Below are 12900 nucleotides of genomic sequence, written 5' to 3' on the forward strand. Positions count from 1 at the left end.
TGATTCTGTGATTCTTTTGACAATACTGCATGTCTTTCCTTCCTAAGGATACATTCTGCTTTGTATTTACAGTTCTCTTTACAAAGTCAAGCCCACATTTACATATTTTGATCATTCTTTTCAGTCTTTCACTTGAGATCAAAGAACTTTTTTTCTTCACAGAATTGCTGAAGCTAATTAAAATTCTGCCTCTTTCATTCTCTGCTAATAGGCATACAAAGAAGAGAACCTACAGTGTTGTTATAGTTTCAGTCAGCTACCCTACTGAAGTACCACTTTCTGTAGTTAAGCAACTTGAGAAGGTTGAATTCACTGACATTCAAGTAAACTCTGACATTTTTCCAAAATGAAAGTTAGAAGGATTTGAAGATTGCACTTTGAACATCTACAAAAACCTTGTGAGATTTGAGAACTCATGGCTACCATGAAGACTAAGTCAGACTGCTCACCACCTGGGAAAGTTCCTTCGGTACCTTTTCAGGATACAATACCTTTGTTCTCCACCTCATCAAGATGAAAGTACAGATCTCAAGCTGAGAGAGTCACTATTACAGTGATCTGTCCAGCAGGTTGAAATGCATATCATGGTTCTGTCCTTCGTGGTGAGAGCAAAAATGAATATAAACATGCACACTTTTCTTCTTTGGCTTCATCATAGGCATGACTTGCAGTTCTGTTGGTTTTATGAGCTCCAATAAATTATGCCATGGAGTGAATTTAATAGTATTTGCTATTGGCAGGTATGAGAATATCTCCTCAACCTCCCTTTCTGTTTCTGTTTCTCAAAGCCCATTAATGCCTGTCAGTAACAGAGGACTCTCATTTCCATTATGGTAGTGTGCTAATCCATTGTGCCTGTGACTGCCTACGAGCCTTTGAGTTCACAAACAGTTCTTTATTGCTGCACTTTGTTTTACAAACTGGACAAGTACAAATGTGAACATTTCCTCTGGCTCGTTTCTCCTGGGAAATAAATCTAGTCACACAAGGCAGGTGAAATGGGTAATTTGTCATTTTAACAGTAATTTTTGCTCTCTTTAACTTTTGGGTTACTCAATTCATTAAATGCTTTCTCAAGTCAAGCTCTATGTAAGCATTACTCAGACTGACCTTGTGTGCCCAATTTGTATGAAAATGAAAGAAATAGGTGCAAATATATCTACTTAAGAATTGGTGCAGCTTTATTTTTTTCTCAAGTGACCATCATTTTCCTTGAAATTTTTCACAAATTAATATTTGCATGTTCTATCTTCCTAGAGAGAAGATACGTACTAACTACATTTATAATTCTGAGAAATGTTCCTTCCAGGACCTACTAAGTGCACTCCTATCAGGATTCCCTTTAACAATGAAGCAGAGCAGCTGCAAAGCTTAATGAGCATTGTACACTAGTTATTCACATCTGAGTGCCATTGCTTGTTAATGAGGCTGTACTGGATCCAGCTGGCCTGTTCGGGGAAGTTCTTTCTCTTGTCATCTTGCTGTCAACATAATTGATAGAAAAAATATATTTGAGCCCCGGAATATGTACTTCCTATATATTTGTCCTATACTCTTATCTGTGGCAGTGACTGCCAGAAGGTTTAGGTTCTATGAATTCAGGAGAAAGACGGTGAGCACTTTTCAGATCATTAAAAAATTTAATCTTCTGCTTCACTGCAGTTTCATCTTGCCAAATTTGAGGCTCTGTTTATTCTCAGATGTTCATATTCCAGTATTAATTGCCTTCTTTCCCTGACTTTTCCACTGACTATAGCAAGATCCTCCCTTTCAGTTCTTGTTAAGTCAGAGTGTCTTTTCAAGCTTATTTTGGTGCTGCAGATACAGTGTCTCAGTCATGGACTGACTTGTTCCGGGGAGACAATAACTTTTTAAGGCTGTACCCAGTAGATAGATGTGCAGGCATTGTTGAGGACTTTACTTTTGATTTTGGTTTTGTGTTCAATTCTCATAATAGTCAGTTGCTTCTTCAAAGACTCGTACAATTATTTTGCCATGTTTGGGCATCTTTCCATGGACTTCTTTTTTTCTAACACCAAAATCTTTCATTCTGTATAGTATCAGAAACCTCAGGTAACCTGTGAGGTGCCATAATGCCTGCCAGAATAGCACTTTAAGTGACCTGAAAACTGTAGAACAATTATAGTTTCTGGGCTCTCAAACCAATGGGACCCTGTATGTAGATCTTCTTCACATTTTATCTCCCTTTATTCAATTTGTACCCTACTTATACCCAGACTGGCACATTTTCTGTATCTGAATATCAGATAACTATTCCTGAGTGGTAGAGTTGGTAATGATTATGCAATACAGATTACCCCATATATGCTCTTCCATAACATTTTGCAGAGAATCCAACCCAGAGAATGTGATTGTCAAAAATAAACTGTATTGTCACTTCAGTGCTATAGAACCAACTCCAGGACATCTCAAAACCAGACATTCACTGAAGCTAATAAAAATATGGGTAGTGGCACTACATTCTGGATTTAAACAGGCAGAACTCTTTCAACCTCATTACAAAGTAATATTAGTTAATATTTGCCTGGCAATTGAGAGGACTGGTCCATTATGTTTAATCCATGATTAATGCACAAGCTGGACTCTATTTTATTCACCAGGCATTACTCCTAGATAAAGGTCCTACCATTTGACTCATCTATGGCCAGGATGCTGACTACATTTAAGGATTTCTTTTCTTGGTGAATAGTTGTAAGGAAATTTGTAAGAGAACAAAATCCTTAGTGTCTGCAAATGGCCAAGTTTGTTTTTTTTTTTTGCTTGTAGTCTCATGACAAGCATACCAAACGCATCCTTGATAGCATCAGAAATGGTTGAGGTCACTTTGTAGTTTTCAGTTCCTGAATAATGAGACCTTTTTAAAGAAATTCTGTGCTAATCTCGATTAAGCATTTCTTTGCCAGCCATAATGGCAAAATTCTTTCTTTTGTAAGGGACATTCTTTAGATCTTTGGTTTTAGTCAATCCAAACCTTAACCCAGGTGCTTTCAGACAGGACTTAACTGTGTGTAATTTTCCTGTCTACTCAGCAATCAGTATTCCCCTTTTTTTACTGACATATTCAGGCAAATTTCATCGAGGGATTGCATTTCCAGTTTCCTCATGTTTCAGGGTGGTAATTCAGTGTGTCTTTTGGCGTTGGGTCTCCCTTGTTCTCCATGTTCATGAGACAAAATGCAGCAAGTCTTCACATGCAGATCTGTTTCAGACTGGTAGATATTGACTGCCCTGTACTCTGCAAGTGGAATGGCACAAGATTCTCCTATATCATTGTGCGGTTATCAGTTTGTCAGAAATAGAAGTTGCTTATCAGCAGTTTGCTTTAGTTCTCCAGCTCTTCAGGAAGAGGTCAAAATTGTATTTCTCATGATCTACATTGAGACACAACAACTTTTTCAGAGTGGGATAAATCCATTGGTCTTTCCACACCAAAATACTTGCATATTGCTTTTGTTTGTAAGTCACTGTGTGGACCACCTGTCAAATAAATCCCTAATGCTGATTTGAGTCCATCCCGGACTCAGATGTCTGTGTAGCAAGAGTTTTGCTTCAGATAATGCTAATTCTGATAATGGTTCTTTCTATTTGAGTAACATAGCCTACAGAATTGTGGTATTGGGATCGTCTGGATTTTTAGTTATACTTCTGAGATTTCTATTTTCTTCTTTATCCATCAAAGTGTGGGTCATGGCCATTTGTTCCTTGCAACATTTTTCCATGTGAGTTCAGTATCACTCTTAAAACTAAGTCATTTCAGCTGCTTCTCCTACTACCAAATGTTAAAAGTTTTTGAGGTACTCTTCCAAAGTAAAGAACACAAGTTTTTTCATCTTTAGAAAGTCTGAGACTACAAGTCAATATCCCTTAGTTTTCAGGCATTTAGCCATTGGAGGGTGGCAGATTTAAAACCAAATCATTACAAGAAGTGGATTGAACTATAAATCATACTGTATAATATTTGCAGTGACTAGATTCTTTTTCCTATTGTTTTTAGAAAATTCTCCTGCTCGGTCTTAAATTGTATTGTACTTTATAAATCAAGCCACATTAAATGGAAGTGTCTCAGGGTTTAAATTGGAAGGGGGTAGATTTAGACTAGATATTAGAAATAATTTTTTTTACTGTGAGGGTGATGAGATACTGGAACAGGTTGCCCACTGAGTTTGCAGATGCTCCCACCCTGGAGGCAGTCGAGGCCAGGCTGGATGGGGCTTTGAGCAACTTAGTCTAGAGGGAGGTGTCCCTGCCTATAGCAGGGGGTTGGAACTGGATGATCTCGAAGGTCCCTTCCAGCCCAAAGCAGCCTATGATTTTGTGATGATCTGTACGTATTTAGATTGTCAGTTAAAATTTGTAATTAAGAACTTGAATAGCTTCCTTCTCTATTATATTTTTTGTGAAACCAGACTTACCTTGTTGCACTGACAGTGCTAGTTCCAGGTGAGGAGTCACACATTTCTGTCATTACTGGTTAATGGCTGCAGTGGCATAGGAACAGCATTCCCTGATATATTCCTTGTAGACATAAGCATCACATTCTACAAAGGACTTTCAGTGAGCTTTCAAAATCTTTACATATGGTTTGCGTCAATCTTTGCTTCTGTATTAATAATTTCTAAACTTTGATCTGCTTGTAAGAACTTTCTCCCACCACTTCTCTTTTATTATTTCCTCCACCTCCTCTCTTTCCCCTCCTCTCTCCTCCACTTCCTGTGCCTGTCTGTTTCTGTCAGGTCTGTTTCTTGCTCTCTCTCATCTCCCATTTCTACAACTTGCAGATAAGTTGTAGTGCTGCCTAGAAATTAAAATGACATTGTTGTCTTTTCATCACTGAATTTGTTTCTGCAACACAGTGCTGTACCACAGTCTTGCTGAACTATTTAAGGCTTTAGAGCATTGTAAAAGACTTCAAAAGGGCTGAGGAAACTAGTAAGCAAAGATAAGAACAGTGGATGTATATGTTGATATTGTGTCACAAGAGAAGAGCATGAGTGCCTTTTAGTTGTCTTTGAAAAACTTGAAGAATAGAGTCAATTTAAAAATCCAATTTTACCTCATTGTCTCCTTGGAATGTAATTTTATTCAAATAATTAGTTAATTTCAAGAAAGAAGGATAGGAGTAACAAACTAGAAATAAAATTATCATAAATAACATCATTCAATTTGGAAAAAAAAAAATCCAGTAATAATTACCAAGGCATGGGCTAATGGACACATTAATGGATGCTAGGATATGGCAGCAAAGTTGTATTTGAATATATGTACTTCTTTTTCCTGCAAAACAAATATTATCCGATTATGTAGCTTTTCTATTCCTGTATTGTTCTTTATGCTAAAGATTTGTTTTGTACTTTCTGATGTTGCAACAGCATGTACTTAATTGCTGCTCGTGTGAATTATGATTTATTTTATAACTATCTAAAACTATGGTGAAATTATTATGTGTCTTCATAAACATTTCAGTTTTAGTATCTTTGTAAAAAATGAGGCTCGTGTGTAGCTTTAAATTTATTTTAGGCATTTTCTTTAAGGCAAATCTGTGAAAGGATCATTTTTGTAAATTTACAAGTTGTGCAGCCATCTCTAAATGAAATATTAATGAGAAGAAAACAGAACTTCTGATACTGTCATTTCATTCAATTTAAACTTTTTATGTTACTTCCTTTAAAACCAAAACTGCCGTTCACTTAATTTAACCAACTTTTTTACTCAGCCAAGTGAGTCCTTTTCACTGAGGAGTGAAATTTCATGGCATGCCATCAGTTTTGTGACTTGAAACCTTCTGTTTATCTTTGTCAGTTTAAGTTTCTTAAATGTACCATTCATAGTACTGAGGTAATGTGGTTTCATTTTCTTGTAGAGGCATTCCTGGGAAAAAATGTGGAACTGTCATCGTAACAGCAGAGGAACTGGGCTGTTGTCGAGTAAGTGTGTGTTCATTGCTTTCTGAAAAATTAAGTGAAAATAGTTGTGATTGCACCAGATTGTTGTAAGTAAAATGTATTAATTTCCATTTTATGACATCTATAAGAAGTTAGGTTATTTTTTCCCTATCAGTTACACTTAGCTTTATGTAGTAAAAAAAGAAGCAAAAAACAACTTGAAATAAAGTTTTTTATTCTTAAGTGAGTCTTAATCTAGTCTTTAACTCTCTAAGTAATCATATTTTAATCTCTTAGTGTCCTGTTTTTAACAAAAATCTATTTGTTTTGGCTATGGAATTACATTGCCAGTATGGAATATTAATACTGCATTCATCATCACAGTAAAATTGACCTTAGAATTAAAAAAAAACAACAAACAACATGCTAATAGTGAGTACTATTATTTAAAAAAATGTGAAGTTAATGTTTATTGAAAAAGGCTACATAGATATTTAAAAAGAATTTCCATAAAAGAAGAGTTCAGGCAGTTTCATTTAAAGTGGAGGCTGCCTGGGGAAATAAAAATACTAAAGGCAAATGCCTACATATTTAGTAGAAAGCAAAATAATTTCTCAGTGTGTAGCAGACAGTGGGGAATTTGGCTGGTTAAGGGGAGAGACCTGGTGTGATCGTGACCTTTCCAAACTATATCACCACTTTTCCTCCTCTTATGGAAACGTGGAGTAGATTGGACAGAGGAAAGCTCCTACTGGTCAGGAAGTACCTGGGGCCAGGACATTTTGCTTTCCAGCACTGAATGAGCTAGCAACAAGCCATAAATCATACAGAAACAGAGACTGGAAGGAAGAATAAGGAAAGATTGTATATAGGGTTGGAATCTGAAGGTGAGGGAGTTAGTCAAAGCATGACATATATTAAATGAGGCTGTAGTATGTATCTTAGAAGAGTTTACATTGACAAGGTACCAAATCTTAAATGAGGAAAGAAATAATGTCAGGTATTTGGTGAGATCCAGGGGATCTGGGCAGTATTAAATACGTAAACCTACAAAAATACTGTAGGGGTTGAAGAGATACGTTTCTGGGGCTTAGTTTTAGCAGCTGGATGGTGTTGGATTTAATGTTTCACATTTTGTGTAACTTCTAGCTTTCATACTGGGCCATAAGCTGTTAATTATTGTTCTATTTCTGCAGTAGTAATGTCGTTCTTATTACTAATATATGCAGAAGCTAGTCTGTTTAGGTCTTATTTTCTGAAGTTCATTAGAGGAAATATCTTCTATAAGAAAGCAATCCTTAATTTTCTGCCTTATTTCTAGCTTAGTTAAGTTTGTATTATTTCTCTGCAGATTTGGTATATTCGGACAGCACACAGGCTAAAATCTTATTTGCTGGACAAACTACCAGTCCTGCACAGTTATGCTAATAGGGTGCTCCAGCTCAGTTTCGTTTAACTGCCATTAACAGCATCTGTGGGAGTGCTCTTGTATAAACTACCTTTTCTCTGCTAATAGAGTATTGGAATAATGGATGTATAAGAAGTATGTCATTTTTTTGGCCAAGATTCTGAAAGAAGCAGTGGACACTTTATTTTCTTTGGGATTTGATAGCAGGTAGAACAGAAAAATTTATGTCCTTGAGATGGAATTTGTTAGGCTAAATTATTCTTAATCTTACCACTTTTAGTTAGGCTTTGTTTATTGTTTTTGTCCTATGCTAGGGAGTATCCTAATGTTTTCCTTTCTTATCTGTCAGATTTAAATGGAAAAAAAATCTAACTACAATTCAAGAAATTGGCTTCTTGCTCTGGCATTTTTTTACTGTATACAAATGTTTGACCTACTTGGGAGTGGGTACTAACTTTGCCATTGCTCTACACAGTGACATTGTCTTTCAGCCTGTGTTCACACCTCTCCTTTCATTGCCGTAGAATGTCTTTGGCATTAGTAATCACTAAGTGTTGTCAAACCTGATGATACGAAAGGTGCTAGTAAGCGATAGCTCTCTCATATAGTAATAGGACATTCTTGTGTAACTAGCACAAGTGATGTATAGTCATGGAAAATGCCTTTTGTTTTACTTTTGCTCAAAATTTTGGTAGTACCTAATCAAAACTTGAATACAATCAGATGACAAAATGGATGTATCATTTAATTGATTTCGTACAGAAATTACCTTTCTGCTTAACAATTCTTAAGACTAGTTTGCCATCACTGAGCATTTGTAAGCAAACTTAAAGGAGGCTGCAGAATATTTTTTCATGGTATTCTGGTTTATCCTTCAGTACTGGCACTGGGATCTCACTTACACCATTCAAAAATCACAAGTGCATCATTAAGCTCATAATTGATACAGAATTATTTTCTTTCCCTTTTAATGAACATAAACAGTAGGTGTATTTGAAGGCCTTCATGTTCCCCTCACTTAAAACTTGCATATATTATGACTTCGGTGTGAAAGCACTGAAGGGACCTTACAGTGAGCTTGGGAATCAATCTCTCTTCCTTTTGTAGTCTCTTCTTCATTCTCTATCGTGTTTTCTCAGACACAGTCTCTTGTTCTACCCATGAATTGTCACCTCCTTTCTTTGGGATATTTTCATATCTAAGGTTATTCATTATTTAGATTAATTCTTAACTGATCTGAGATTTTTTCTGGATAGTTTATTTTTAAAATGGCAAAGATTTTTTGAATCATTGAATTGCTAAGGTTGAAAGGAACCTTGGGAGATTGTCTAGTCCAGCCCTCCTGTTTTCTTAGAGCAGGTTGCTCAGGGCTCTGTGCAGTTGGGTTTTGAGTATATTCAAAGAGACTCTGCAGTCTCTTCCAGTGTTTCACCACCCTCGTGGCAAGAAGTCTTTTTTTTTTCCCCTGGTGTTCAAATGGAGCTTCCTATTTCATTTTGTACCTATTGCTGCTTTTCTGTCCCCCGAATACCAGTGAGGAGTCTGTTTACTTCCTCCTTAGGTATTTTACAAATTAATAAGATTCTCCTGAGCCTTCTCTCCAGACTAAGAGAATCTCATCTCTCTTAGCTACTCCTGATATGAGAGGCAGTCCAGTCCCTTAATCAGTCATCTTAGTGTCCCTTTTTCTGGAATTAATGCCATTCCTGTACTGGGAAGCTCAGAACTGAACACAGTACTCCAGGTATGCCATTACTAGTACTGAGACATTTCCCTCAGCTTCCTTTCAGTGCTCTACTCAGTGTAGCACAAGAGGCTGTTGGCCTTCTTAGTTGCAGTGTATGCATTGATGGCTCACAATCCATGATCCATGTACATCAAGCCCACCCAGTTCTTTTCTGCAAAACTATTTTCAAGCTGTTAGTCCTGCAGCTTGTATTTGTGCAGGAGCTTATTGCCCTCAAAGTCCATTTCCCATAGTTGAACTTTATGGTGTTCATGTTGTCCTGTTTTTCCAGCTCACACAGGTCCTTCTGAATAGTGGCACAAGCAGTTGATGGAGAAAACTTGCTGAGGGTCTGCTCTGTTTCATTAATGAAGTGTTAATTGTTACTGGCTCCATTATTGACTGCTTACCTACGTACTCATCGCCAGCTGGACTTTGTATGTTAATCCCAATTCCTTGAAGCTCTGCAGTTTGGAACTTAATAAAGATAATTGAAAGTGGCCTCATAGTGACACTGCCAACTCCATCAGCACTTACAAATGCTTCCTCTCAGGACTTGTGTGTTTCCAATCTGCTTAAATGTTCCTTCACTTGGTCCTCTTCTCCCCAGAAGAGTCATCCTTGTTCTAGACTTTCCCAATGGTTTCAGGTGCCCAGGATTCTCAAAGTCAGATCTTAGCAGTAAAGATCAAGACAGAAGGGTATGAGGAAACAAATTTTCCATTTCCTCTGTCAGCTGCTCCCCTACCCCAGTCAGTGGTGGACCGTGTTTTCTCTAGTCTTCTTCTTGCTTTTGTTACACATGTAGACCTAATAATGGAACACAGTCATCCAGTAAGGCCCTGCCTCACTCAGCTAATGAGTCTGCAGGTTTATTTTTGCATTATAATCCTTCTGGTACTTGACTCTACCTGAAGACATGATAGTGTGCAATCTATCCATTTGCCTGGACAAAACAGCATGAGAATGGTTTCATTTGGTACCTTCCAGTCTCATTTTCTGGAAACTTCTGGCATCTTAATAGCAAGTTGCTAAGTTACTTCCTTTATGAGCAGCAGGAACAGGAAGTTGCAGGTTTAAGTCACTGAAGGAATGACACTTAGTGGTGTCTCACTGCAGCTTTTAAAATTAATTCTAATGTGTTCTTTAGCTTTGCATCTGCTTCCCAGAAAATGCAGCGTTGGATGTCAGAAAGTACTTGAAACATTGTGAGGTATTTAGCATAGAACTTCATTTGCACACTTCTATGGATGAATTCTTTGTTTTAGCAGTTCGCACTGCACTATAAGGATGTTTGCAAGAATATGAATAAGTAGAAAGCATCTAGAAGCCAGACACCTCACATTCATTTTGTGTTCTGTTTGTATGGTTAGTAGTCAATTATATTCTTAATTTTCCTTAAACAAACTGCATGCTCTTTTTAATTTTTCTGTATTATCAATTTCAGGATTCAGTTTTAATGCAATTTTGTGCGAACAAACTAGACAAGAAGGACTTCTTTGGGAAATCTGATCCTTTCCTGGTATTTCATCGAAGCAATGAAGATGGCAGGTAGATACTTGCTAAATATTTCTGCTCCTAAGCAGTAGCAGCTTATTTACTTGCAGATAGTGAAATAGTTTTCCTTTTTTAATATTTGTCAGATTAAGCTGCATTTCTTTTAAATTTATTGAATTTTAATTTAGGGAACACAGAAATAAAACTGTTGTAACAAACATTAAATAACTCAACCAAGAGTTTTAAGAGTTGAACATATGCTAAATGCAGATCACAATAAAAATTATATAGAGCCTTCATCCGTAGTCACTCACAAATAGATCTGTTCTCATTAGTTCTCCTTGCCTCTCTTCTCCTGGACTTGTTTTCTAGCTTAAGCTTTATATGGATATTGTACCAGTGCATACAGATTATAGATCTTTTAATTGCATGTTTGGTGACTCAAAATAAGAAGTAAATAAATACAAATTATATCTTTTTTATTGCAGTTTTACAATCTGCCACAAAACAGAAGTTGTAAAAAATACATTAAATCCAGTGTGGCAGGCATTCAAGATTTCTGTCAGAGCACTGTGTAACGGAGACTATGACCGGTAAGCTACAGGTTAAACTTTCCTATTATACACAGATCTTTTTCCTAATATAGGTAGTTTTTCTTAACAATTCTGTTACTTATATTATTTTGTCAACATTTTGAAAGCATATGTATGCAAAACACAATAAATTTACAAAAAAAAAGCCAATGTGATGAATCTGTAGGAAATGTTAGCAATGATTTCATTCTTCGTGGTGATTAAGAAATAATTAGAAAGAGAAAAAAAAACCAAACAACTTGAATGTACACTGTTACTAGTACATGAGATACCCAGAATTTAATCCTCATGCTGTTCAGGTTTGAAATTTTCAGTGATCCCATACAAAAGGGTGCATCTCTGAAAAACATAAACCATGCTTTTACCAATGTTTTACCAGCAAGCTAGATGGTTAAGTTGAGGAATTGTGGATTTTTGTAGAGTACTTAAAAATTGACTTGTTAACTTCTAATGGTATCAGTGAGGTAAATGTTTAAATCGCTGATGATGATTTGTTATTCTGTCATCACTATTCATTTTTTTTATATGAATTGTGATAATGCTGTTATGTAGCCAGATAAATGTCTGGTTATCTATCTATCCCTTCTACGTGAAATCTGCAGTATTTAAGTTACTTCAGTAAGACTCAAAGGAAAGGCTTAGCATTAGTCATATTCTTTTAGAAGTGTGTAGTATAATATTTAGATTAAAATAATGAAGGAAATATTAAATACGAGGATTAGAAGAACAGTATGAGTAATAGACAACCTGCACATTGTATGTAGGTTGCTCTGAATGTAATGCCTCTTATTTATTTCCATGGAAGCTACAACAGTAATTATTCAAAGAAATGTATGGAGTAAAGCTATTGTAATCTATTGTAAGGCTACCATGAAGGCAAGCCTTTTGGGAAGCAAATCATGATTTACTAGCTAATATCAGGATATAAACAGAAACCAATGCTTGTACTGGTCTTTGCTTCACGTGACTTAATCCAAGTAGTTAATACTGAGGAGTAGGAGAGTAAGAAGTGCGTATACTCACTAAGCTAAGCAGAATGCTTTCACAGTAATAAAGTTCTGTTGTTATAAGCCGCTTATTAGAAACTGGAGGGTCAAAAGCTAATTCAGATCTTTTGCTGGGAAAGTGGGTATTTTTTTTTAATCATTCTTTTTGGGAATGTCCATTCTTCCCATTTCCTACTGGATCATGGCTACTTTATTCTGTCTGTCATACACTTCCAGTACTTGGTATGATCTTGATTCAGATTTAAGAAAAAAAGGGTTCTCCTGCATTTCTAACACTCTCCTAGTGGAATATTTGTTACAGTTATTATCATTCATGTTTCTGTTTCAATTAATAGAAAAAATTACATTGATTTCATAATAAGAATGTTCTAATCAGGTGTAATTTTTAACTTGTATACGGATTTATATGCATAATGCAAAGTCAGATAATGCTTATGATGCTAGTCGGTGTACACTGCACTATTTATCATATTAAATAAAAATATTTGATAATAATGTTATAAAAGAGATGTGTCAAATGCAATCTTGTAACAACTCTGAAAGAGAATTAAAAAATATAATGGTATGCCTCAAATTGTTGTGTTGTAACTACTTTCCCATTTTGATCATGTTTTTGATTCTTTCTACATAATGTGAATGCTTTACAAATAAAAGACTCAATGGAACTTAACAGCCCTCCCTATAATAATCATATTTAACATCAAGAAATATACTTGAGCTGTCAAATTCAAATTAGTATTGGCTGATGTTCCAGAAGAAGCTTCCA

The 12900-nt window shown here is 36.0% G+C and overlaps 1 protein-coding gene across 1 annotated transcript in view; it reads left to right on the forward strand.

Moving 5' to 3' along the window:
* Window positions 1-12900, forward strand: part of CPNE8 (copine 8) — a 93319-nt gene that overhangs the window by 39831 nt on the left and 40588 nt on the right. Inside the window, exons 7-9 of the mRNA XM_031601727.2 lie at window positions 5882-5945; window positions 10485-10588; window positions 11023-11127. Of these exons, the coding sequence (XP_031457587.1) occupies window positions 5882-5945; window positions 10485-10588; window positions 11023-11127 (273 nt within the window). The remainder of the gene's footprint in view (window positions 1-5881; window positions 5946-10484; window positions 10589-11022; window positions 11128-12900) is intronic.

Source organism: Phasianus colchicus, chromosome 1, assembly GCF_987193195.1.
Source record: "Phasianus colchicus chromosome 1, bPhaCol1.hap1.1, whole genome shotgun sequence".
NCBI classification, from domain to species: Eukaryota; Metazoa; Chordata; class Aves; order Galliformes; family Phasianidae; genus Phasianus; species Phasianus colchicus.